The 24555-nt window shown below is 50.6% G+C and overlaps 2 protein-coding genes across 7 annotated transcripts; both read left to right on the plus strand.

The window, feature by feature from the left end:
• Positions 1-1536: 1536 nt before the first annotated feature.
• Positions 1537-13775, plus strand: HYKK (hydroxylysine kinase). Of its 4 annotated transcripts, none has more exons than XM_012540559.3 (5): positions 1537-1816; positions 4398-4757; positions 8585-8724; positions 10759-10942; positions 12520-13775. In XM_012540559.3, the coding sequence occupies exons 2-5, from the start codon at positions 4427-4429 to the stop codon at positions 12996-12998; spliced, it is 1134 nt and encodes a 377-aa protein (XP_012396013.1). In that variant the 5' UTR covers positions 1537-1816; positions 4398-4426; the 3' UTR covers positions 12999-13775. The 4 variants fall into 4 exon arrangements, with proteins under 4 accessions (XP_012396013.1, XP_031812642.1, XP_031812641.1 ...); XM_031956782.1 differs by lacking the exon at positions 12520-13775 and adding an exon at positions 12266-12509; XM_031956781.1 differs by having other exon boundaries at positions 1569-1816; positions 3588-4757.
• A 1420-nt stretch (positions 13776-15195) lies between these two features.
• PSMA4 (proteasome 20S subunit alpha 4) lies at positions 15196-23619 on the plus strand. Of its 3 annotated transcripts, none has more exons than XM_031956783.1 (9): positions 15196-15283; positions 16887-16912; positions 17170-17212; positions 17483-17645; positions 19449-19526; positions 20364-20452; positions 20827-20957; positions 21236-21359; positions 23209-23619. In XM_031956783.1, the coding sequence occupies exons 2-9, from the start codon at positions 16910-16912 to the stop codon at positions 23361-23363; spliced, it is 786 nt and encodes a 261-aa protein (XP_031812643.1). In that variant the 5' UTR covers positions 15196-15283; positions 16887-16909; the 3' UTR covers positions 23364-23619. The 3 variants fall into 3 exon arrangements, with proteins under 3 accessions (XP_031812643.1, XP_031812644.1, XP_031812645.1); XM_031956784.1 differs by lacking the exon at positions 15196-15283 and adding an exon at positions 15521-15782; XM_031956785.1 differs by lacking the exon at positions 15196-15283 and adding an exon at positions 15835-16329.
• Positions 23620-24555: the final 936 nt, after the last annotated feature.

The raw sequence follows: 24555 nt of genomic DNA on the forward strand, positions 1-24555 counted from the left end.
AGTGTGTCAGTGTGAGTGTGTGTGTCAGGGTGAGTGTGTGAGTACGCGTGTGTGTGAGTGCCTGTGATTGTGAGTGTGTCTGTGAGTGTGCGTGTGTGTCAGGGTGTGTGTCTGTGTGAGTGAGTGTGTCAGTGTGTGTCAGTGTGAGTGTGAGTGAGTGTGTATCAGGGTGAGTGTGTGAATGCGCGTGTGTGAGTGCCTGTGAATGTGTCTGTGTGTGTCTGTGTGAGTGTGCGTGTGTGTCAGGGTGAGTGTGCGTGTGTGAGAGTGTCAGGGTGAGTGTGAGTACGCGTGTGTGTGAGTGCCTGTGATTGTGAGTGTGTCTGTGAGTGTGCGTGTGTGTCAGAGTGTGTCTGTGAGTGAGTGTGTCAGTGTGAGTGTGTATCAGGGTGAGTGTGTGAATGCGCGTGTGTGTGAGTGCCTGTGAATGTGTCTGTGTGTGTCTGTGAGTGTGCGTGTGTCAGGGTGAGTGTGTGTGTGCGTGTCAGGGTGTGTGTGAGTGTGTGTGTGTGTGAATGAGTGTGTCAGTGTGAGTGTGTGTGTCAGGGTGAGTGTGTGAGTACGCGTGTGTGTGAGTGCCTGTGATTGTGAGTGTGTCTGTGAGTGTGCGTGTGTGTCAGGGTGTGTGTCTGTGTGAGTGAGTGTGTCAGTGTGTGTCAGTGTGAGTGTGAGTGAGTGTGTATCAGGGTGAGTGTGTGAATGCGCGTGTGTGAGTGCCTGTGAATGTGTCTGTGTGTGTCTGTGTGAGTGTGCGTGTGTGTCAGGGTGAGTGTGCGTGTGTGAGAGTGTCAGGGTGAGTGTGTGTGTAAGGTAAGGCTGGGCGAAGGCACTGAGCTGCTGAAGGGAACCCAGAAAAGACCAGGCGGTGGTTTAGCTGCGAGGAGCAGCGAGGCCAGCGCGGACGTGGGGAAGGCGAGTCGCGCCAGCCGGGCCGGGGGCCAGAGCATGAAGCGCTTCAGGCGCCCGGTGCGGGCAGGGTAGCGCCGCCGGGGTGGCTTCCCTTGGCCTTCTCCTGGCCGCGGCCAGCGGTCCGTCCTAGGGAGGGAGTCCCAGACCCGGGCTTCTCAGTCAGGCACGGGGCATGGAGCGGGCCCCGACCCGGAGCCAGAGGGACGGCCCAGTGCGGGGCTGCCTGCCCGCCGGCCCCCAGCGCGCTGCCAGGTGGGGCGGGGGAGGGCCGCCAGTCTGGGAGCCGGCCCAGGTAGGGAAGGGGCTGCGTGCCAGGGAACGTGAGCCCAAAGAGCATCCTTGCGCTCCTAGGTTGAAAATGACTCAAAGCCAGGGAAGGCTCCGCTTTTTCCTGTGATTGGAGGTGGGAGGAACACCCTCTCAAAAACCAGCCAATCGGGCGTTCGACTTTCTCTTTAGGGGCGGGGCCTCCCAGAGAGAATTTGGGGCGAAAAGGCAGAAGGGCCAATGGGAAATGTGACTTCTACCTTGGGAACCGAAGGAAACGGAATCTTGACCAATCAGAATCTCGTTCTCTTACAAAATCACATACGGGAGGAGAGGATGTAGCCAATCAGGAGTTGGCCTAAGCACGTGGGCACGTTCTTGCTCCTCCGCCCCGCCCTCGGACTTACTCGGGTCAATCCAGAAGCGGAATCCGGAAGGGCTCCGCCCCCTGGCCTGGCGGCCCGCCCCGGGGTCCCCGGAGCCTCTTTCAGCGCTCCTTGGCGCTGGGCCCAGGGCGGAGAGCTGCGGGAAGGCTGGCTGTGCCGACGTGGCTCCGCCGAGGGTCCCCATCTCCCAGCGGCCGGGGGTGCAGTGGGTCCCCCGAGCTGGGGGCGCCGACGCCCTTCTCACGCTCCGGGAGGTGAGTGCTCTTCTCAGCCTCATTTGACACCCGAGGAAGCCGAGGCAGGAGGGGCCGACTTGCCCTGGATCGTGAGGCTAGTTTAGGGTTTGAGGGAAGATTGAACTCGGTCAGGTGCCTCATCTCCCCTCCCCACCTAAGGCTGCAAGAGAGCTCCGAGACCTGCCAGCTCCTTTTACAGATGAGCTCTCATCCTCACTTTGTGTCTCAGTTTCCTCCCTTGTCAAGTGTCCCCCGGGGTCCTGGTCCTGGGATCCTACAGGCCGGCAGCTCATGGATCCCACTTAGGAGGCAGGGAACCTGGGCCCATTCCCCAGGGAGGAAAGCTGAGCTGGGGAGCGGGAGCCTCGGCCGGAGCCTCCCAAACCCCGCCCCCCACACCCATTTTACAGGTGAGAAGAGGCTGTCTGGCCAGGGAGGATCAGGAGTCCACCTTGGGTCTCTAGACCACCATCTCAGGTCCACCCTCCTGGGTCAGCGGGGGCAGAGTTGACCCCCCCCCATTTCCTGGCTTGTCTTCTGAGCCCCGAAGTTCATTCAGAATAAGGCCCAGGGTTAGCAGAGGCCTCAGTCCCGGACCGTTAATCGGTGCTTAGCACTCCCTCTGAGCCCAGAGGATGTGATCCTGGCGGGGTCATGGAACCCCCACAGAATGCCATCTTCTCCATCCCTCCCCCCGCCCCCCTCCCAGGCAGGATGGCCGTTACTCCTCCTTTATGTTTTCCTGTTCCCTGCTGCATTACAGGTTTCCGTGGGGGCCCTGGGCCTAGTTCTCCCTCTAGATCCAGCTCCCAAGGAAGCTTTGTGTCCCTCTCCTCTCTTTTAAACGTATTTGCTGAACTGAGTGACCTGGGCCCCTCGGAGCTGGCCTGGCGGCAGGCAGTAAACAGCCTCCCAATGAGCAGAAGGTTGGGGCAAGGTACAAAGTTTGGACACACTGAAAACTGGCCAAAATCTCAGCGCTTCCTGCTTGGGAGGGGACGGGGGAGAAGTATTTGAGAGTCCTGGCCCAAGTCTGTCTTGGGGATTATTCAGTAACCTCAAACCAAAGACGTCCCCGGCTGCTCTCAGGTTACCAGGAAGGGCCGAAGCGCCTAAGCCTCCGCCACCTGAGTGCAGACAGACGCCAGCAGCTGCTATCGGGCCGGGAAGGCCAGGGCTGCAGAGCCAGCCTCGTTTGACTGAACCCAAGAAACACTTATTAAACACCTAATGTGGGCAGAGTATTGTGCTCAGGGCCCAGCGAGAGACAATTTAATTCGTCTTCATCATTGTGGAATTTCAAATCTGGCAGGAATTTGATACCTAATACCACATAGGTATAATTTTGCACTATAATTATTAGATTAAAAAAAAAAAAAACTTATCTGCAGTCTGAGAAAGGAGAAATCTTTACCCAATTTGGAGGGGAACATGAGCGAGAAAGGGAAATTTTGGGAAGTCAGCGGTGTCCAGCCTGGCCTTTAAAAAAACAGGCCAAAATGAAGAGGAAGTCCCAGAAGTGAAGATTTATAAAGCTTCAGAGGAAGGATTTTGCAACATGTGTTAGGGCCAGAGAATAATTCAGTTTAACTAAAGCATACAAGCACAGGGATGGGGGACAGGGTCGGTAGCACTTGGGGCTTTCAGCAGATGAGGGCTCACGATAAAGGAATCTTTGATCTTCATTTTCAACACCTGTCAGCAGAAGATCTAGGAAAGTTTTAGGTCTGCTTGCCAGAAAAGGACAGGAACCAGACCGAAACGTCCCATGTGTATATTTGGTTTTTAGGTCTGCTGCACAGTGCTGATAGTTTCGCGGTTTGAAAGTTGTCCACAAAGCGTAGTGGCAGATTCCAGTGGATTTTTTCATGAGGTATCGAGCTCCTGTTGCTGGAAGCATTTAGGCCAAAGCTTGGAGATGTTGGACCAGAGGATCTCTGAGGGTCCTATCCAAATGAGATTTGAATCTCATTCAGACACAATCAGAAAACTGAAGGATGTCTCCAGGAAAAAAAAATGTATGATTCTCTGAAAACTGGCGCTGGTCCCTTCCGATGCCTGTCATTTGATAGAAGGCTAAACTATTTGCCAAGATTTGAAAGGCCTTAGCATATTCAAAGGCAAGGAACATTTTAATCTTCAACTCAAGCTTCTTTCTTCTCTTTTGGGATTAACCAAAAGGGAGATTATTTAGCTCATTTCTGACAAAAGAAAAGCCTCTGGTCAAGATGTAAACAAGGAACCTGTTTTTAGTAGGGCTAAAGAAAACCGAATGGATCAACAATCCTTAACAATGCCTCCAGTGCAATTTCAAGAGCACGTGGGAAAGACCTTGATGTTCCTGCTGGGTCTCTCTCACCCGTGTAACTGGCCCCGAAATCCTACCTGCTGGCCTTCACTTCTTTCAGTTCATGTTTTTAACTCCTGACAATGGGAATCAATCACTTTGGGAAAGGCCACCGGTAATCTCATGGTAGTCTTTCCTAACTTAGTATAAGTGAAGGGTCAGATTGCGAAGCAAGGAAACCCCAGAGAGCTTGGGATAAAGGGTGGCCAAAGTCTGCTTTGAGAACAGTGAATCATCTCCCCCTTCTTTCAGCCTCTTTCTCAGTCTGCCTCCCAGGCGCCATGTCAGGCCAGGAGCCAGAGCAGTCCCAGGCCCTCACCAAGCCGGCCTTCAGCGAGCTCCAAGCCTCTGCATTGGTGGAGTCAGTGTTTGGGCTCAAGGTGGCCAAGATCCAGCCTCTGCCCAGCTATGATGACCAGAACTTCCACCTGCACGTTCTGAGTGGCGACCCCCGGGAGTATGTCCTCAAAGTGAACAACACAGAGTCCAGCAGGAACGCAGACCTGATAGAGGTGCAGAGCCGCGTCATGATGTTCCTGCAGGCGGAGGGCTTTCCCACAGCCACTGTGCACCCCACCAAAGGAGGCAGCCTGACCTCTCTGATGTCCCTCGGTGAGTCCGTGGCCCAGCGCTAGTCAGGACCCCTTGCAGGAGCTCTGGCTCTGGGGTTCTGGCCTGAGGCCTGTGGTTCAGACTCAGTCAGGGCCGGGAATTCTGGTGACCAGGAAGTGCTTTCTGGGAGTCAGAGGAGCAGCTGGACGTGGGTTCCTCAGGGAGCTTAGAGTCGGGCGGGAGGAACAAGCCCCTATGTGGGCACCAGGTGGCGTGCTGCCTCTCCACGCTGGGAGCAAAGCACTCTGTGAAGGCCCCAAAGGGCCTTGCTGCTGGTCAGCCACTAACCTGCCGCCCCGTAGTTCTCCAGCAGCTGTGTAAAATGACTGCCTCGCCCTGCTCTTTATGGCAGGAAGTCAAACTAAGAGCCGCTCTGCTCCCCGGCTTTCCAGTCTTGCCGTCAGGCTGTGTGATGTTATAACCATGGTGCCTTCACCCGGTGAGGGAGCTGGAGGCTCTGGAGTCAGGGCCTCCTTGGCCCACAAGTCGGGCCTGCTCTCAGTGCTGGGTGGAGGGTGGGGAACCTTTGTCCCAAGACTGAGAGGGCCGTGCTGCCCTCCTGCTATCGGGCCTCAAAGGGCAGGGCTGCGGCAGTGGAGGAAGGGAGGGAGATGCCGAGGGGCGGGCTGAGGTGGGCAGTGGGTGCCCTAAGAGGACAGGGAGCCCCTTGCCGTTCGTATTTAAGAGGCTGATAGGTCCTTGGAGGGGGAGGGGGGAGGTGCCTTAGTCTGGCTGGGACACGGAGGCCTGCCTCCCTCGGGTTCTGTGACTGGTGGGACCATTTTTTGTGTAAGGTCTTTTCAGCCCTGCTACTTCCAAAGGGTGCTTCGGTGCTTCCCCACGGAGGGGGCACCGGGGAGGTCAGGTTACACTGGGGGGGAGGGGCCATCGGACAACCCGGAGTGAGGACGTCTGCTTCTAGGGCTCACTTAGACCCAGGCCAGGCTTCAGGAGGAAGTGGGCCAGCAGGAAGCCCCCTGCATCCCAGAGCCCCCGGTGCTGCTAACCAGCTCAGAAGCCACTAGGGGACAGATCAGGGCAGTCACATGGTCAAAGCCACACACAAGGAAAGTGACTCTGATGGCAGGGGGGAGAGAGACCCGAGTTTGGGGAGCCCCAACGGGCGGAGACCCAACCAGGAGGCTGCTGCGTGACTGACAGCCTCCCACTGTCGGAGTCTGGAGGAAGGCGGGGCCAGAGAGAGGTGATACCAGGGGGCCTGGGGAAGAAAGAAGGGGAGAAATGGGAGCTTGGCTCACGGGAGGCAGCAAAGTCTCCCCTCATCCCTCCATCCCCCTCTTGCGGGGATAAGGACCTGGAGGCTCTCTGGCTTCCCACTCCTCATCAATGGCCATTTCCGTTAGAACGTGCATCAGGCGCAATTCAGGGGCAATTGTAGACCTCCTTAATGTGTACCGGGAAGACTGGCTGATGCTTTTTATGACCTATTCCAAACTCAGTTAACTGTCACAGAAGCAGACATTTTGATGCAGGAATAGCAAGATAAAACAATCACAGATGAAACGGAAAAACTCAGTTATTTACTTTTGGTTTAAAAACTGTGTCTGCTGGAAGGGCCACTTGCTTCCGGGTCCCCTTCTGTGCGGCCAGAGATGCAGTTTTGAAAAGATGCATTTTTAAGTTTTTTTCAAAAAAGGAAAGGTGCCAAATAATTGAGGGGCAGTGTATCAATTATATTTATTCATTACCCCTTCCCCCAAAAGGGTAATCTAAAGCAGGACTTCTTAAACTTTTTCCACTTACAATCCCTTTTCACCTGAGAAATTTTTACATGACTGAATATATAGATAAGTAAACAGATATATAAATCAAGCATTTACTGAAAATAAATCTGTTAGAATCCTTATAAGGTGTTAAGTCACTAGAATTGATAGAAACAATGCTTAAGTTTACACCTTTGAGAGTTCACACATTAGAGTTCACAAGTCCGGGAGATTCACAAAGTTACACCTCCCACAATCCCACTCTTGGAGGAGGAGTCAACCTTTGGGTTCACACCTTTTAGAGATCATATATAAGAAGCTCTTAGAGCCTCGGCCAGTCAGTCAGTCAGTCAGTTGAGGAGATTGAGAAGCTAGAGACTGCAGTCGGGCAGAACTGGGGATTTGGAAGAGAAGAGGCTGAAGCTGGCAGAAGCAGAGGCAAAGGACTAGCAACAAGAGCTGTCGGAACCAAGGAAAGCTTACCAGGCTATTTTGGAAGAGACAATAAAGGACTGTATTTAACTTGTGGCTGCATTTGAGGTGATTATTGATCTGAACTGAAACTAAGGCTGCCTCCAGAAGCCCCCCCGAGAAACCTGCTCCCAGAGAACCATCATATTTGCGAAAAGAAAAGAACACTATATAAATCACAATTTCACTACCCTAACACTGTCACGAGACTCCGTGTGGAGTCGTGACCCACAGTTAAAGGAGCTTAGATCTAAAGAACACCAGCAATCCCCTTTCCCTTCTATCTTTGACGTGCATGCTGCACCACCTTAAATCTGAGAGGAGAGCAGGTTTCCACAGTAAAGCCATCTTCACAGCAGGTGACCACTGGGTGGAGACAGCGAGAGCCTCTATGCTTATTGTTCAGTGCTCTCTGGTGAGACAGAGGCAGCTTACCTTAGGCTCTTATCCCCGGAGAATGGACAGGTCTCCTCCCCTGCAGAAATAAAGATTCCACCAGCATCCTTGAGAGAAGGGAGCAGGAGCAAAGTGGTCCGGCCTAGTCCGAACCAGGGCACGGAGCCGTTGTCCTGGAGCATCCAGGAGCCGGCAGAGGGAGGTCCTGGAGGCGGCCTGGGGGACAGCCATAGTCAGCGGTCATCTCCCTGTATTTTGTCTTTCCACCTTGGGGGCCGTGAAGGTACAGGTGTTGGGGCAGCTGGTTTAGACTTTCCCTGGATGCACACACAATCAGTCTTTGTTTTCAGGAATGACAGTAGATGTATTGCTGTATATTCTGGCCTTTTCCCCCCATCACTTATACTCTCTGCACATATCCCTGAGAATGAAAGAACTTTGCTGGTGTCCCGTCCTCAGCCCCAAGAGGGTGGTGTAGGAGGAAGGGGATGGCGGCCATGGGAAGAGAGAAGCTGAGTTCCTGTGGTCCAGGTCTGAAAAGACAGAATATCCCACCTTCAATTGTTAGTTAAGAGTCCAATGAGGATGAGAGCTGATAAGAGATCATTCACTAGTGGTTAAAACCAGTAGTGGAGGAAGGCCTGGCGTGGAAATGGGTGCCTCCAGGGTGCCCCAAGCCTGGGTCCTCTGAACCCTCCCCCAGCTCCCACCCTTGTGTGCATCATTAGCTAGCAGTCCCAGTCCTGGCTAACATAAGCCTTCCCTCCTAACAGCTTGATGAGCTGGGTATTACTAGTGTCACCATGTCCCCCTGATGGGCTTTGGCAGCCTTTTGTTACAGGAAGTCCAAAGCTGGACCTGAGTCTATCTCATAGGGGTTCTGATGGTAGAACTGCGCTCTCCCAGCCCCCACTCCCTCGGGATTACAAGGTTTTTGGTTTTATTGACCTGATTTCCTAGTTTTTCCTTCACTCACATAAAAAAAAAAATGCTTTTAGTGATTATTTCCAGGCAGAATAGTCTTTGTCTTAATGAAAAGTAGTAGATAATGATTAAATAATGCTTCCTGGTGTGTAAATTATTCTCCTTGTGAAGGGAATGAAAGGTGGATGGTGTACGCTCCCTATTTTTCAGGTGAGGAGACTCAGCACTGTAGGCATTGGTGACTTATGCTCGGGGCACCTGGGTGACCATTGTGGGCAGAGTCTTGATCCTCTGTTTCTCTCCGTGCACTAGACAGTGGCTCCGAGACCAAAAGTTACCTGCTGAGGCTGTTTACATACCTGCCAGGAAGACCCATAGCCCAGGTTCCTGTCACTCCAAAGCTCTTATATGAGGTTGGCAAACTGGCGGCTCAGATGGACAGAAGTCTGGAGGTAGGGGCTTGCTCTCAAGGATGGGCGCTTGTCCTTGGCTGTTTATTCATGCACCAGACGATCTAAGTCCCTGCTGTCTGTTAGCTAGCCAGGGCAGGACCCCCTACAGGAGCATCCATCTAGAGGAAAGATAAGACACATAAGCAGAAGTTATAATGCAAGGCGTAACGGGAAAGTGGAAGCACTGTGTGGGAGCCGTCCCCTTCAGCGAGGCGGGCCTGCTGGAGGTGGAGCACAGGAGGGAAGGTCCCAAAGCCCCGAGCCTGGAAAACCTGGGGCATATTTGGGTCTGGTCTGGCTGCTCTTGGAGGGGTCATGCACTGAAGGAGAAAGTTTCAGAAGGGCCCTGATGTGGATGTAAGGAGGAGGAGCTTCCCAACCAGCAGAGCTGTCCAAAAAGGGAATGGGATTCTTCACGCAAAGGCTGCCTGACCACTTGCCCCCCCCCCCCCCATCATAGGAGGCCTCCCTGGGGACCCGAGTGGGACTCATTTCTGAGGCCATTTTAAGGTTTTTCATTTATCCTCATTCATTTCACCCTTTAGATTAGGCCCAATAGCCCAGCCTGCCAAGCTTTTATATTATCAGGGGGCTGGCTGTCCCTCCTAGCTTTTTAATCAGCACTCAGACAACAAATGTTTAGTAACAAATATTTAGCCCATTGTGTGCTATGTGCTGAAGGGGAAGATACAGTGGACAGAACACTCCCTACTAGCCAGGGGCTTAAAGATTAATATTCATGTTCTGTATAACTATACACAGAATATAAACAATACAAAGTAGGTAAGTAAAGGGCAGTGTTGGGGATGGGGTGGACAGAAAAGTGGTCCTTGGGCTGCATCTTGCAGGAAGCAGAGGTGCAGACGAAGGACATTCCAGGTCCAAGGCTCAGCGACGAGGTCACGTGGGTACCAAAGAAGCCAGTTTGGCTGCCACATAGAGTCCAAGGGGAACAGGTATCCAGGGAGGCTGGAAAGATTGGTCGCCCCCTGAGGCTTTTTCTAAGTCACTGGCAAAAACACTGTCACCAAAGGCCCAAGACCAACGGCCCCTCACTCTGGGAAAGCCTCCTTCCAGGTTGAACCACAAATTTCTCCTTGGGTTCAGCCACTGAGGAGGCTCCAGACGGACCTAAGGAGCCATCCCTGGCCCACACCTCTGCATTTGCCCACAAACAGATGCAAATCTAGGTGGTTGCATTTGTAGCATTCTCCAGAAGGACCACAATTTCCCTGTCAAACAAGGTCAGTCTGGTCCGACTTGTACAGATGAAACTGTTCTGGCTTTTGGTGATTGCAGCTTCCCTTTCTAAATAATTATAACTTAAATGTGCATAGTGCTTTGCTCATTTTTATATATGGGAAACCTCAGGCTCTAAGGGAGGATGTGTCCAAGGCCTGCTGCTTGCGAGTCTGCCGCTCTGCCGGCTGACAGCGTGTTTCCTCCCCAACCTCCCCTTCCATCAGCACTCTCACCTGCTGCAGCATCGGAGGCCCAGCTCGATGACCCCCAGTGTGTCCTTCTCCCCTTTCTCTTCCTGCCGTCCCCCTCCCACTACCGTGGTGACGTCGGCCTTGGTGCAGTCGGACACAGTCTATGGCCGGTGCCCACGAGCCATCCTTCTTCTGTGCAGACCTGGGTTCAGGCACCGGCTCTGCTCTTTGTTTCCACTGCACAGATCAATCATTTCAGAGCTTGGATACATCTGTGAGTCTGTAAATTCCCAACCTTCTCCTCTTCTTGCCCTTAAAATCCTACTCTTTGTTAGGGTCCAGTTCAGGTCACGTCTCCTTTTAAAAACCTTCCCTGCACCCCCTGACCCAAGAGCGAGCTCTCTCTCTAATTTCCCTTGAGAATTATGGACCTCTTTTATCTCCATCAACTTTGTATCACACACAAGGGTCCCAGTGTTTCCCGCCTCCGCCCGAGGAGACTGCAAAGTCCTTGAGGCCTTGGAGTGCTCTCTTCCCTTTTTCACTGCCGGTACGTGGCCTTCTCATTATGTTCCATGATTGGTCCTTTGTTCTTCCTTAGAAATTCCGCCATCCAAAGATAGGCAGCCTGCATCGGGGGGACTTCATCTGGAACCTGAGAAATGTTCCTCTTCTAGAAAAATATATTCATGCCTTGGACCCAAGCAAAAACCGAGAGATGGTGGAGCAGGTGCTCCTACGCTTCAAGGATGAGATCGTGACAAAGTTAAACCATTTTCGAGAATGTGAGTATTCCCTGCTGTCAGAGGAGACTACTCCCTCTCCCCCCCCGCAGAAACAACCCTCCTCACTGTCTAGGGCAGGGAGGGGCTGCCTCACAACCTGTGACGAGCTCTTGGGTTTGGGGACGAGGCCCTGAAACAAAACACACAAGGTCTGCCCAAACAGCTGCTCTTTGCCAAAATCCTTGTGGGTCGCAGGCTCATGGTCATCCTTCCTCCTTCTACCAGTTCAGAGTGCAGCTCCTTCCCTCTCCCTCCTCTGTACGTGATGTTCCCAACCAGGAATCACTGGTTCCTGCAGGCACATGCCCACACGCTTGCTGCCCACACAAAAACCTCCATAGGAAAGCCAATGTCTGCAGCTTTGGGATGCTCCCTCTGCACCATCCCCAGGGAGTTAGAAAGGTCCGGGGCACTGTGGCCAGAGCCATCGTCTGCAGCCAAGCCTTTATGAATTTCCCTTGGCTTCCCTGCCGTCGTGGATACAGTGCCAGGCTCTGCCAGGACCACCCTGGGAGCCTTTCTCACTTGGCAGCAGCTGGCAGGACAGAGGCTTTGTAGTAAGGCCTTTCAGAAGTGAGAGACATCTCTGTGTTATGGTGAGGTACTGAAGTAGGACTTTGGGGGTCAGGTGGAAGGTGCAGCATTCCTTCTTCAGGCCTGCAAAGATCTGCCATTGTGGACACACCTCCTCCGGGCAGATGGAGACCCCTCAGTAACTGAGGAGATGGTTCTGAAGAGAGGCTCTGGCTGAGAAATATACCCTCCTGGTGATGGGCCTGTTTGGAGTTAGTGAGAGTCTTCATTGCCCCCCCCCCCCCCCCGACTTCTTGTCCATTGTCCTGGGACCAGCCTGCTCCTCCATCACTTCCATCTTTTCAATAATGTTTTATAAGGACATTATGTTATTATGTAGCAGTAATTGGGAAGGGTGGAAGATGACATATCTTTTATTCCTTCAATAATGTAAAAGCAAGTAATGTGGAAGGCCTGTGACTCACAGGGAGGTCCTTCAGTAGCAGTCCAGTGCCCCCAGAACCTGGGGATTTTGTCATCTTATTGTGCTCAAAGCACAATTCTGATTCTGATGGAGGGGCCCTCCATTCCCTTTACCACTCTCAGTCAGCCTTTTGCCCCCGGCAGGAGTGATGAGATTTGGAAATGAAATCAAAACTATTCTCTCCTCAGGAAGTTCTGGCATTAAAAATCAATGAATCGCTCATCTTAATTTCCTCTGTGGGTTTTGAATTTCTGTTGAAATAGTGTCTGTTCTTTATTCAAATACAACTCTTTGTGACAGGTTAATTTTTCCCTTTGCTCTTTCAGTGATTGCTCCGACCACCCACACTCCTCTGGTGCCCGTCTCTTGGCTTCACAAAGGCTGAAAGCAGAGAAATCTGCCTCTGTTCTTTCAGAATTCAGGCCTGTGCTTTTGTGTGAAGCAGAGGCGCCTTAAAGAGTTTGGGGCCATTTCATTTTTTGCTGACTTTTCCAATAAATGGTGTGAATGACCTTGGTGACAAAACCAGTGATCTGGGGGGCTTTACCCCCTTTCTGTTGCCCCTGCCTCCTCTCCACAGGTTTCCCTGCTCTCCTTTCAGGCATAAATCACGGAGACCTAAATGGCTACAACATCTTGGTGGAGGCCAGCGGTGAGGCTTCTGGAGACCCAGCGTATCGTGTGTCTGGCATCCTGGACTTTGAGGACATGAGCCACGGCTACTATGTGTTCGAGATAGCCATCACCATCATGTATATGATGATGGAGAGCAAGGACTCCCTGGCTGCGGGGGGCCACGTCCTGGCCGGCTTCGAGAGCGTCATCCCACTGACAGCCGAAGAGAGGGGGGCCCTCTTCTTACTGGTGAGCAGCCGGTTTTCTCAGTCACTTGTGATGTCTGCCTACACGTGCCAGCTCTACCCCGAGAACAAGGACTACCTCATGATCACTGCCAAAACAGGCTGGAGACACTTGCAGAACCTGCTTGAAACCGGTCAGAAGGCCGTGGAGGACATCTGGTTTGAGACCGCCAAGTCCTACAGAGCCGGAGCGCTGTAGAGACACCAGCAGGACAGGCGGGGCGCACCGTTCGATCGAGAGCCGGTGGGACGGGAGGACGGCAGAAAGCCTCCGCAGGCGCCTTCTCAGACCACTTGTGAGCCGTCACTGCCACTAGTCCAACAAGGAGAGCTCCCTTTTCTACGGTGTAAACAGGCCGAGCCTAACTTCCTGTTTCCATACACTGAGACTGAACTAGGTGAAGTGATTAATACTGCTAGTGAACACTTATCTATGGAATTCTCACATAATCCAATTCTCATGAGACTGATGTTAGGAAATATCGGATGAAGCGGAGGGAGCTCGGTGTCTGGCGGCAGCATCTCCTTAAAACACTACTTTGATCACAGATTTCCCCATTCAAAAATCTCCATTAGCTCCCCATTACCCATAGATAAAATCCTGATGTTCCAAGCCCTTCCTAGCTGGACTTCTGAGAGCTCATTCATGTTCTCCATTTCTGTCTTCAAGAACCAACCCTTTAATCTTGTCCACATCTTTCTTCAAAGGATACTTCGCTGAGACATACGAGAAGACCCTTCATCTTCATCTGAAGATATGAGATATCACAGAGGTGGGGTGCCAGTGATGGGAACAATACTGTTCTCTGGGTGTGGAACGTGGAACAGAAAATCCATTTCTTCAATATATTAATGAAATTTGATGAATTTTTCTTCCTCTAAAAAAAATCTGTCATCATTAATTTCTTTATAAACCCCAAGCACTAAATAAATCCTACCTGTATTAAAACTAAAAATAAACAAAGCCATTCCAAGATCTAGAACTTGCGTCTCTGTGATTGATTGAAAAGAAAGTTCCAGCAACTACCTGTCCACTGGAAAAGACCATGATGTTGTTAGAGACGGCTACTATTAAGTGTTCAGTGCTTGCCTTCAGACCTCAGAAATCCGCAAACGCTACACATCAGGGCTTGGTTTATTCTGTTATCTGACCTTAAGAAAGTAATGGAGAAAATGCTAACCATGCTCATTAAATTTTTTAATTTTTTTAGATTTTAGATCTAGATTTTTTCTTTTATTTAATTTTTTATGTATTTTTAGAAATTATAACTTTTTCTCGACAGAGCCCACGTCTGGGTTGGTTTTTACATTGTCCCTTGCACTCGCTTCTGTCCCGACTTTTCCCCTCCCCCCTCCCTCCCTCCCCCCACGGCAAGCAGTCCTACGCATGTTCAGGACGTCACAGGTATCTACCAGCAGCTACGGAGCTGCTCCCACCCGGCTCCTTGGCTCCCTGCAAGCCCTTCCCCGGAAGCCTGCCTCCCGCCTCTTCTAGAGGCGCAGGCTTCTCTTCCCGCTGACCAGGTATCTCTCGGGGAGTTTATACGCTTCCCCCGACGGACTCCCCACAAAGTGTCCACAGGAGTTTCCCGGCCCTGACTGACTGGTCGCTACTACAGACGCGGCGCTGCGGGGGCGCCCGGAGTAAGGGGCTGCGACGCCCCCGTGCGGGAAGCCCAGGGGGAGGGCCCCGCCACACCGCTGACCGCGACCTCGGACCCAGTGGCGCAGCCTCAGTTAACCTGGCGCTGACGCCCCCCTCCGGCCCGCCTGGAGGCTTCCAGGGCCCGGGCCTCGAGCTTAGCGCCCCGAGGGCCCGCCCTCCGACCCGCCTCCGGCGGGGGTCTAAGGCGCCCGGACTGCAGCGCGCCCAGGAGGGGACTCGTTACCACCACTCGGGCGAAAGCGCGAGACAGCGTGCCGGGCCGCAGTCTCCTCCCGGGCGCAGTCCCCGCGCCGCGCGTGGGACGGGAGCGCCTGAGGAGGGGGCGCTCGGTCTCCCCCGCGCCGCGTGCAGCGGCTTCACGCCACGTGCCCGTGCCTGGGGCGGGAAGGTGTATCACGGCGCCCCCCCTTGGGCTCGCCTCCGGGTGGGGGGCGGGGAGAGCAGTCCCTGCTTCCTCTGGGGGCCCCGGTAAGAAGCGAGCCGGATCTCTGCTGCCGCTGGGGAAAGGCCACGAGGCAGAAAGCCACAAGGCGCACCAGGCGGAGGAAGCAAACCTAACGAAGCAGGGAAAGGGAAGGGAGAGCCCACCTGGGCGTCCCGGGGCTGCCCTCGGGAAGTCCGACCCGGTCCCGGGCCGCTCCCCACGTGCTCCCCGCCTCGGATTGGCCCCCGGCACTCTGCGCAGGCGCGGCCCCGCCCCCTACGCCGGCAGTGCGCAGGCGCGAGCGGCCATTTGTAGCGGCGGAACTCGGCCGGCGGCTCGCTGAGGCACGTCCCCGACCCGGCGGAGCGACCCGCGGCGACCCCCGGCACCCTCGGTGAGTGTCCGCCGCCCCTCAGGGCCGGGCGCGGCCGGACCTCTCCGCCCCTCCCGGCCCCACTTGGTTTCCTGGGGTCTCGCGCGCGGCACCATGACGGTGCAGACGCCGCCGCCCCCGGGCCTGACGTCAGCGTCCCTTGGCGGCCACCGTCCGGCCTGCGCTGTGGGGAGGGGGACCCCAGGCGGCCTGCCCGCAGCTGCTCTCCCTGGACCCGAGGTCGCGGGCGGGAGCCGTGTCCTTAGCCTTTGTCACAGTCCCGAGCGGGTCCGTGGGGACCTTCTCGCGTCCGGAGCGCCCGGGCGTGGGGGACCCCGGAGGCCTTCCTGGGCCGGGACGCGCCGCCGTCCCGAGGGGAAGCGGTCCGGCGCCCAGTCTTCTCCGAGCCCGAGCTTCCCCGTCCGTCAGATAGGGCTCGGCAAGTTCGCGCCCCCGTCCGTGCCGAGCTCCGCGGGGCCCAGAGCCCGCCGGCTGCTCCGCCGGTGTTCGGTGCGCGGGGGTAAGGGAGGAAACGGGCCCGGGCCTCCCCCTCCCCAGGGCACAAGCCGGGGTTCCAGTGACCGCCGCGACCCCCGCCCTGCCTCCCCGCGGGCGCAGGCGGCGCCGGGCCCTCTCTGACTGTCTGGGCCGCTGAGAACCTTCGCTTTCGCTTTGTTGTTCGGCTGACACGCCCGAGGGATCTTGGGAGTCCGGCCCTCCTGAGTGTTTCCCCGACTACCCCCCGGGCGGGCGGCGTGTGGGGCTGTGGAGGTGGGGTTGGCCCATCCCCCGAGAGCGGCTCCGAGGGGAGGGGGCAAGAGCAGGTGCTCCCGGCTCTAGCAACGAGGGCTAAAGTTGCAACAAAAGTAACGATGTGGGTGGTGTTTCCTCGTTGGGGACAAGACAGTAATCCTAGCTCCTGCTCTTGCACCCGGAGCCGCTTTTCCCTCCTTTTGCGCCGGAGGAAACGATCTTGGCGGGGCTTGCAGGGTCCCCGTCTGAGGGGCAGAGCCTCGCTCGCCCTCCCCCGGAGCAGCTGGCCTGGGTCTTTTCCTCCTGGAAGCGCCGTAAGTGGGAGGGGACGGACGAAGGGCCCGCGGAAATATAGCCTGAGAATTAGAGTGCAGAATCCCGGCAGGGAACGGTGGCAGAGGGACAGGGCTGGGCCCGAGTCCGGAGGGCTTCGGTCTCAGACACTCAGTAGCAGTGTGCCCGACCCTGGGCAGGCCCCTTAACCCTGTTTGCCGGAGAATCCCCAACTGTGAAGTGAGAATTACAGCATCTGTCTCCCAGGCATGTAGTGAGGATCAGATGAGGCATTTGTGAAACAGTCCGGAGTAGGTCAGTTAATGTTTCCTCTCCTTGCTCCCATTGCTAATTTCTTAAAAACTCTCTTCTAGTTTTGGTCAGTAAAATAGTTTGATAAAGCTGCTGTGCTTTTTTTTTTGCCCTGTAATATTTTTAAGTGGGGAAAAAAAACAGACATTTGTTATCAATTACTGTCATTAAGAAAAGCTCTTGTAACATTTTTTAAATGCCTGGAAAACTGCCAATGTTTTCTCTTAGTAATAGATTTGTTATCACAATGTTTTCTCTTAGTAATAGACTTGTTTTATTTTTCTAGGACTAATATAAAATACAGGAAACATGGTAAGTTACGGACATGCCAGTACTAGCTTCACGGTGGTATTGGTGACAAAGAGCACTGCTTGTCATGCCTCTGGAGCTTGGGAAAACGAAAATGGGTAGAAAACAATTGGGGGAAGTAATCCTAAGATTTTTAAACTATTAACTTTATTTAGTATGCATGTAGTACTTAGGTTTGGTGGGGGTGGGTTAGGAGGAGTTTGCAAATTTATACACATGCTTTTGGAAAGGCAAAATTTCACTGCATATTTCTTTCACAGTCTCGAAGATATGACTCGAGGACCACTATATTTTCACCAGAAGGTAAGTAGAAATTCTTTAGCTTTTCTAAAATCATAGTGAGGAAGAACTGTTCACTGTTCTTTTTAAAACTGTTTAACATTCTCAAAAATAGCTAAGCTTCCTGTCAGAAATAGAACTTTCTGGTAATATGTTTTCCAGATTGATGTAATATTCTGCACAGAAAAGCCAAGGCGTCATCCATAACTTGGTGTTGTTACTGACCCTGTGCTTTCTTTTGTGTCTCTTTGTCAGCAGTGACAAGAAAGTTTCCTTATTGGTTCTATTTTACAGGTCGCTTGTATCAGGTAGAATATGCCATGGAAGCTATTGGACACGCAGGCACCTGCTTGGGAATTTTAGCAAATGATGGTGTTTTGCTAGCTGCAGAGAGACGAAACATTCACAAGCTTCTGGATGAAGTCTTTTTTTCAGAGAAGATTTACAAACTCAATGAGTAAGTGAGATCTCTGAGAAGGAAGGCTCATTGTATAGAATGCCTGTGACAGGGTAGTCTCCAAGTCCTGGAAAAATGTAGTTGAGTAATATATAGTAAGTGAGGCTTTAAGGCACCTCCTTATACTGCTCTTACTATTTTTTATCCAGAGTTAAGGTCAGGTTCTAGTCTATTGAGCTCATTCTTCAGCACTAACAGGCACTTAATATATATTTGTTAATGATTTGTTCTTAATGACGATTCTCACATCAGATAAAAAGCCAGTGGGAAGCTATCTTAGGAATTTTTAGAAGCCCCTTCCTCCCTCCCCCCGCCCCCTTATTTATGGTCAGGCTCTGATTTCTTACATATAAGATCTCTTGGAGTGGAATACAGATTGGTAGCTTGCTGGCAACTTACGGTCTTAGAGTTGATGGGGGCGTGTAGACATGGTGTGATCCACAGCCATCCAGTCACTTTGTGCCTCAGGCAGGACCTGATCAATGTCTTTGGCCCTTGGTCCGATATAGTCACACTGCCTTTCTTTTATGAGATGAAGATTTTCTCTTTCCCTGTCACATTACAAGCAGCTCTTTCCCATGTGTCCCCAAGTGACAGCCTGAAAAGGAAGAAAAACTTGGGGTGGAACTGCCTGTGGCCTTGATAAAGGGCTACTACCAGATGTTGACATAGCTGTGATGTAGGAGCAGGAAAGCCAAGTGTACTCTGACCTCACCCCAGCTTAACTGTGGTGCACCGTGGGCCCTTTCCCTAAAATTCTCCCACTCTAAAATGGTTTACATGATTTCCAAGATCCCTTTCAATTATAATATTCCATAAAACCCCAAAGGGAGTTCCTTCCCATGACAGGTCTGTGGCTTGAATCTAGTTGCCAGTTGGATAACTTTCCTTTCATATGATAAGAGGAGTAAATGACATAGAATTGAGGATGTCCAGCCCCAAAGAGTACTTAACTAATCTACACAAAGTAAAAAAATAAAGTCCATTTTTTCTCTCTCATCCCATATTCTTTGAGACTATAAATTTATTCATATATACATAGCCACATAAACTTGCATACATACATCAACATAAGTTTTATTGTTACCTGTATTCCCCCATTCAACATAAAGCATTTGTCATACAGTGGAATGCAGAAGTATTTAAATGCTGCATTGGGCTTAAGTGTTGGGAATATAAATAGAAATGTGAGATAGTTTCTCTTCTCAAGGAGCACACATTCTAATTAAATGAGACAATACATAAAAGAGTTCATGTATAGAAAGGATCTTATTAGAGGGGAGATGACAGTGCCAGAGTTTGGAAAGTGCACCAGCAAGATGAGTGATCTTGCTTCTCCCTCTTCCCAGAATTTTTGTGGTAGGGAACTCCCTCCCCATTGAAGAGATATGAGTGGCTGGTCCAGTTGGCACGCAAGGCCCTGGAGGGCCATGAAAATGGACTGTGGAGAAAGGGGAAAAATGATGTTGGACTCTGGCCAACTTGGGACAGATGGGAAGGAGTCCCTCAACTGAACAGGAATAATATGGTTGAATTTTCCAAAATGAAATGTTGTTTCAAAGTCTTTTGCCATGACAAAGATAAAGTTTTTGTAATTTCTTTTATATGTTGATGTTCTGAAACACATTTTGGACAGCTAGAAATACATTGAAAAATAATAGATGGCAATCAACTTTGTCATCAAATTAAAATGCAGTATTTTTTCACATACACAAATATTTAGTGCTTAATAATTTCCTATATTCTCTCTAGGAATTTTCACTGAATATCTATGATAAAACCTTCTTTTGTTTTTTCCTTCAGGGATATGGCTTGCAGTGTGGCAGGCATAACTTCTGATGCTAATGTTTTAACTAACGAACTGAGGCTCATTGCTCAAAGGTAGGTTCATAGGTTCCTTAAAGGAGGAGAACACTCAGGGAGAACTTATCCGTGGCCCATGTGGGTGTGTGTCATTGAAAGTCACTGAAAAGATCTTCCCTCCAAAAAGAGCTGTTACTGCTACTTTAAAAACTTTATGGATCTTGCCGAGTTCTGATCTATTAAGATAAACAGACCATTGACAATCACAGAACTGTATAGAAGATTCATAATTTCATCATTAGATATGCATAGACCAAAGCCAATCCAGTGCTTGTGTGTGTATGTATGTATGTGTGTGTTAAGAAATAATAGTATTATTTATGCCATAAAAGGGGCATTGTGATACGTGTGATATATTGGAACTTTTCTCCTGTTAATGGTGGCTGACATTATATAGCACTTTAAGGTTTAAAAAGCCTTTTGTGTTTTTTTTTGTTTTTTTTTTTAACAACAACCTTAAAAGTTAGGGAACATTATTAATCCTCATTTTATGGATGAGGAAAGAGAGGCAAAGTAAATTCCCCAGGCTCACGTGGCAGGTGTGTGACAAAGTATTTGAAGTCAGGTCTTCCTGAACCCGAGTCCACTGTTCTCTCCATGACCCCACCTATATGCATGCCTTAATCTAATAGCAGGTTTGTGTATCCCAGTGGTAAATAATTCTATCTCTTTACAGCTCTCTTCACTGGCCATTTCTTCCTTTAATATATAATTGTAATATTTGGAAACATGTTAGGAATGCCTCTGTTGACTTGATTCCTCCATATGACCATTGACTTGTGTAGTATGTCTCCGTGCAGTAGAGCGAAATGGTTTTGTTTAAAGTATTAATATGTCCATTTTTTTGCATACTAGGTACCTATTACAATATCAAGAACCTATTCCTTGTGAGCAACTGGTTACAGCACTGTGTGATATCAAACAAGCTTATACACAATTTGGAGGTACTGATTATTGATCACTTGAAAGCTACCTAAAAATATTAAAACATAAAAGCTTATGAAGGAGAAACTACTTTTTAGACAGTAAAAGAAGTTGTAAATTATGTATATTAACATCTCAGGTAGTCTTGCTTTTTAACCTGCCTCTTGCAGGAAGAGAATTCTAGTTTATATTTACATAATAATGCCACTTAAAACCAAGCCTTTGTATCATTATTCTGTTTTGTAACTAGGTAGTTGGAAGAAAGTAGTATTTATGGTAGAGCTGATCAACAGTTTAGGAAAATTTTAGTTTGCAGAAAAGGGTTTGGTAATAAGTTTAATGACCACTATGTGGATTCTACTTTACTTTGCTAATACTGATCTATTTTCCATAGGAAAACGCCCTTTTGGTGTTTCACTGCTATACATTGGCTGGGATAAACATTATGGGTTCCAGCTATATCAGAGTGACCCCAGTGGAAATTATGGAGGCTGGAAAGCCACTTGCATTGGGAACAATAGTGCGGTAAGTGCTTCTAATTGGGGAAATGTAGAACTCCACCTGGAGAAGGTAGCAGGGAGTTGTGGAAAGAGAGCTTGCCTTCTTGTTCCCTGTTGTAATCTGGGCTTAGTCTGGAGTCAGTGCACCTCAGCTTCCTCTGTGGGGGATGAATCCCTAGGTCATGGGGAGGAAGGTTCTCCTGAGCTAGTGCTCGTCCCCTGACCTGGTGTGTACACTTCAAGAACTTTCTCCAGAAGCTTCAGGGAATTCTGGGCAGTGATCAATTCCTTTGTCTCTTCTAGGCAGCAGTGTCGATGTTAAAGCAAGACTACAAGGAAGGCGGGATGACTCTGAAGTCGGCCCTTGCATTAGCAATCAAAGTGTTAAACAAAACCATGGATGTTAGTAAACTTTCTGCAGAAAAAGGTACCCTGTGCTTGTCCTCTCCTTGTCCTCCAGGCTGAGTGTCTGCTGCTGACAGCTCCCAGCTCAGTTCAGAGGATTGGATGAGTTTATTCTCTTGTGTAGTTAGGGGAAAACTGCTTGTTCTGGGCAGAGCCATAGTCCTGGGGGTTGTAGGGAGCCTCTGGCTGGCCAGCAGCTCAGCAGGAAACCCAGCAGGGTTTCAGCAGTCAGGGCTAGGTACTGCCATGTCTGTAGTCTGAAGGATTGTCATATCTTAACTAGTTCTTAGAAATAAAATTTTATGTGAGAGGCATAAAGTAAGGGTAATGTGAAGCTCAAGATCAAGTATTGTGTTGAGGCGATGGGGGCTTCACAGAAAATTGGAGTTGGATAAGAATTTAATAAGTGAAGAAAGGAGTTTTGGCAAGGTTGGCTTTAGCTTCAGCCTTTAAACTTGCAAAAACTTCCTTGGAAAATGGGGTGACTTTCCTCCTGGACTTTTGTCATTTATGGTTATTTTTGTTAGCCTTTTGAAGGAAAATGGGACAGTAAAGAGATGTGGATGTGGTGGCAGGAGTTCTGTAAAATGGGGACAGTGTTATTTCTAGTAATTAGCCCATAGATCTAAATGTAACTTACTATGGATTCAAAGCCATCACTAAAATCTACCACCACCATCTCATTGGGTCAGGGAGGTGCCCAGAAACCCTAAGACTACAAAAGAGAGAAGATAGCTTTACAGCAGTGAGGTGGTACGATACTGCAGTGGTTAGAGCACCGGGTCTGGAGTCAGGAAGATTTAATTTCCTGAATGCAAATCCTGCCTTCGACACTGACTAGCCTTGTGACCCATGACAAGTGATGTCACCCTGTCTGCCTCAGTTTCCCCATCTGTAAAATGAGCTGGAGAAGAAACATGACAAGCCACTCTTGCCTCTCTGCCAAATGGGGTCACAGAGTCAGACACGGCTGAAATAACTCAGCAACCACAGCAAATAGAACTTTGGGTGGGCCCCTCAAGCTCGAAGGTTCCTGTTTCTGTCTACGAACCAGCCTTGTTGCTTCCCAGGGACAGGGTTTCTGCCCAGAGCAGCTCTTGAAGCCTCATACTGAAGAGTTGGGATTGTGCCCCTTCAGTGAAATCACAGGCTCTTTGAAATACCAATTAAAAAACAACTTTTTTCATACTTTCATGGTTCAATTGGATTAGAATTTAGCGCCTCGAGTTGTTAAATGTGCCGTATTATTCTTGTCTCCTTCCCCCCACTGTGCATTCCCACCTTCATTTACTTCCCAAGAAGGTACATGAGAGTAGGAAGGCCTTGATGTGAAAATGGACAGGCCCAGAGAAGCCGTAGTGCAGCTTGAGAGAGAGCAAGGAAGGAGCCCTGCCTACATTGGGGACCAGAAGGCCTGGATTTCAGTCCCGGCCCTAGTTAACTGAGCCTCCTTCCTTAGCTCTAAGGTGTGTGTGCTCTTAGGTAAGAGTCCTTAAACATGTATGATGTCTTAGGTCACTTCTGGCTCCAAGTCTGAGGTCCTCAGGGAAGTTCTGGTGGCCCCTATAGCCCAGCACATCGCAGAATATCTAGATCTGAGGGGGGCTCACTGTGGCTGGTCCACTCTGGATTGGCCCAGGTCACGGGAGGCTGCCTTCAAGAGCTTGGGCTCCCTAGGCTTGGGGGGTGAGGAGTGGAGGGAAGTGACTGGAGTACATAGATCTTGTGTGGCCAGCACCCTACTTGTACATGTAGAGAAGACATGGGGAGTGGGGCTTAAGTAGCCTTTACAGCACTGAGAACTGCTTGGAAAGGGCGGTCTTGATGGTATTTTCTTGCTTTGGATAAACATTCTTTTATTTTGTTTATAGTTGAAATCGCAACATTAACAAGAGAAAATGGAAAGACGACAATAAGAGTTTTAAAACAGAAAGAAGTGGAACAATTGATTAAGAAACATGAAGAGGAAGAAGCAAAAGCAGAACGGGAGAAGAAGGAAAAAGAACAGAAAGAAAAGGATAAATAAATAGAATCTGAAATCAGGATTTCTTTTTTAAATAAATAACCTTAGGGTTCCTTTTCAGCTTAAAAAGCTGCTCTTAAAATTCCACAAGGAAGAAGCCTCAGCCAGGTTTTTCTTAGTATCTTCGGTGAGGAAATAGGACATTACTTACTGGATGGGGTCCTTGTCATTTCTGTGCTCCTCAGTACTTTACTGTAATGATGATTATTCCTCACGGACATCTTATGTCTGCTTTTTGAATAAAACTTGGAAACAATGGGAACTGTGTGTTTATTCCAGCTTTTAGCTGAGTGCCATTAAGGGAGACCTCTCTATCTGCCTTCTGAAGAGACAGTGTAGTGGTAGGAGAATATCCGACTGGTTGCTGAGCAAGAACCAGAGAGTTATGTGCATCTGGGTAGGGGCCGGTTTCAGAGCAGTCACAGCAGGAATCCAGGAGAACTGGTGGGGCTGAAGATGGAAATGAGGCGTGTCTGGGGTCAGGGTGGCTCGGCCACCAGCTAGTTAAGGAGCCGGGCCTGAGCTCTCAGGTTTCTGACCTTCGCTGTAGAACCCATTAGAAACCAGACTCCTTCCTTGTCCCTCTTAATCCGTTCCTTGGAGCTCGCCATTACCTCCTCTTGTCTGTTATATCGAAGTTGTCTGTGACTCCCCTCCCTCCCCTGCCCCTTGTGTCTGTTAACAAGGCTTTCCTAGCATGTTTAATTTGGGGGTGACTTCATTACCCCCCTCCCCCCAGGTGATCTTGTATAACAGAGTCCCACTGACTGGAGGCTGGAAGCTTTCCCATATGTTGAGGCCAGCTCTGCATCTCTGACTTGCCTTGAATCCTAAATCTGCCTTTGGAAGGCTCTTCGTACTGTGCGGGGCTGGTCCTCACACAGCTCACCTGGCCTGGCCAGCCAGGATCCTGTACCTCGGGGTACAGCCCATGCCGCCCTGAAGGTCCTCAGCACTCCTGCCTGTTCTGCCCCGAGGCGCAGCCCAAGTCTCACCTCCCCGTGTCTGGGGCATCCTCCCTGATCACAGATGGTGGGAGATTTGGAGATAGAAGAAACCTCAGGTCATTGAGGTTATGGGTCATTTAGTTCAACCAGCTCAAAGGGCTGCTGTGGACATGCTGGGAATAGGAAGGCCTGGCCTCCAGGGCTTTTTGTTCTAACCTAGAGAGGCCCAAAGGAGGATAATTGGTGTC

Source organism: Sarcophilus harrisii, chromosome 2 (assembly GCF_902635505.1).
Source record: "Sarcophilus harrisii chromosome 2, mSarHar1.11, whole genome shotgun sequence".
NCBI lineage: Eukaryota > Metazoa > Chordata > Mammalia > Dasyuromorphia > Dasyuridae > Sarcophilus > Sarcophilus harrisii.

What these genes read in the sequence shown, in the direction of transcription:
- HYKK (XM_012540559.3), top strand. Translation starts at nt 4,427, where the DNA reads ATGTCAGGCCAGGAGCCAGAGCAGTCCCAGGCCCTCACCAAGCCGGCC. An exon ending in GACCTCTCTGATGTCCCTCG is followed by an intron (nt 4,758 to 8,584) that starts GTGAGTCCGTGG and finishes TCCGTGCACTAG; the next exon opens with ACAGTGGCTCCGAGACCAAA. An exon ending in GTTAAACCATTTTCGAGAAT is followed by an intron (nt 10,943 to 12,519) that starts GTGAGTATTCCC and finishes TCCTCTCCACAG; the next exon opens with GTTTCCCTGCTCTCCTTTCA.
- PSMA4 (XM_031956783.1), top strand. An exon ending in CACTATATTTTCACCAGAAG is followed by an intron (nt 17,213 to 17,482) that starts GTAAGTAGAAAT and finishes TCTATTTTACAG; the next exon opens with GTCGCTTGTATCAGGTAGAA. An exon ending in CTGAGGCTCATTGCTCAAAG is followed by an intron (nt 19,527 to 20,363) that starts GTAGGTTCATAG and finishes TTTGCATACTAG; the next exon opens with GTACCTATTACAATATCAAG.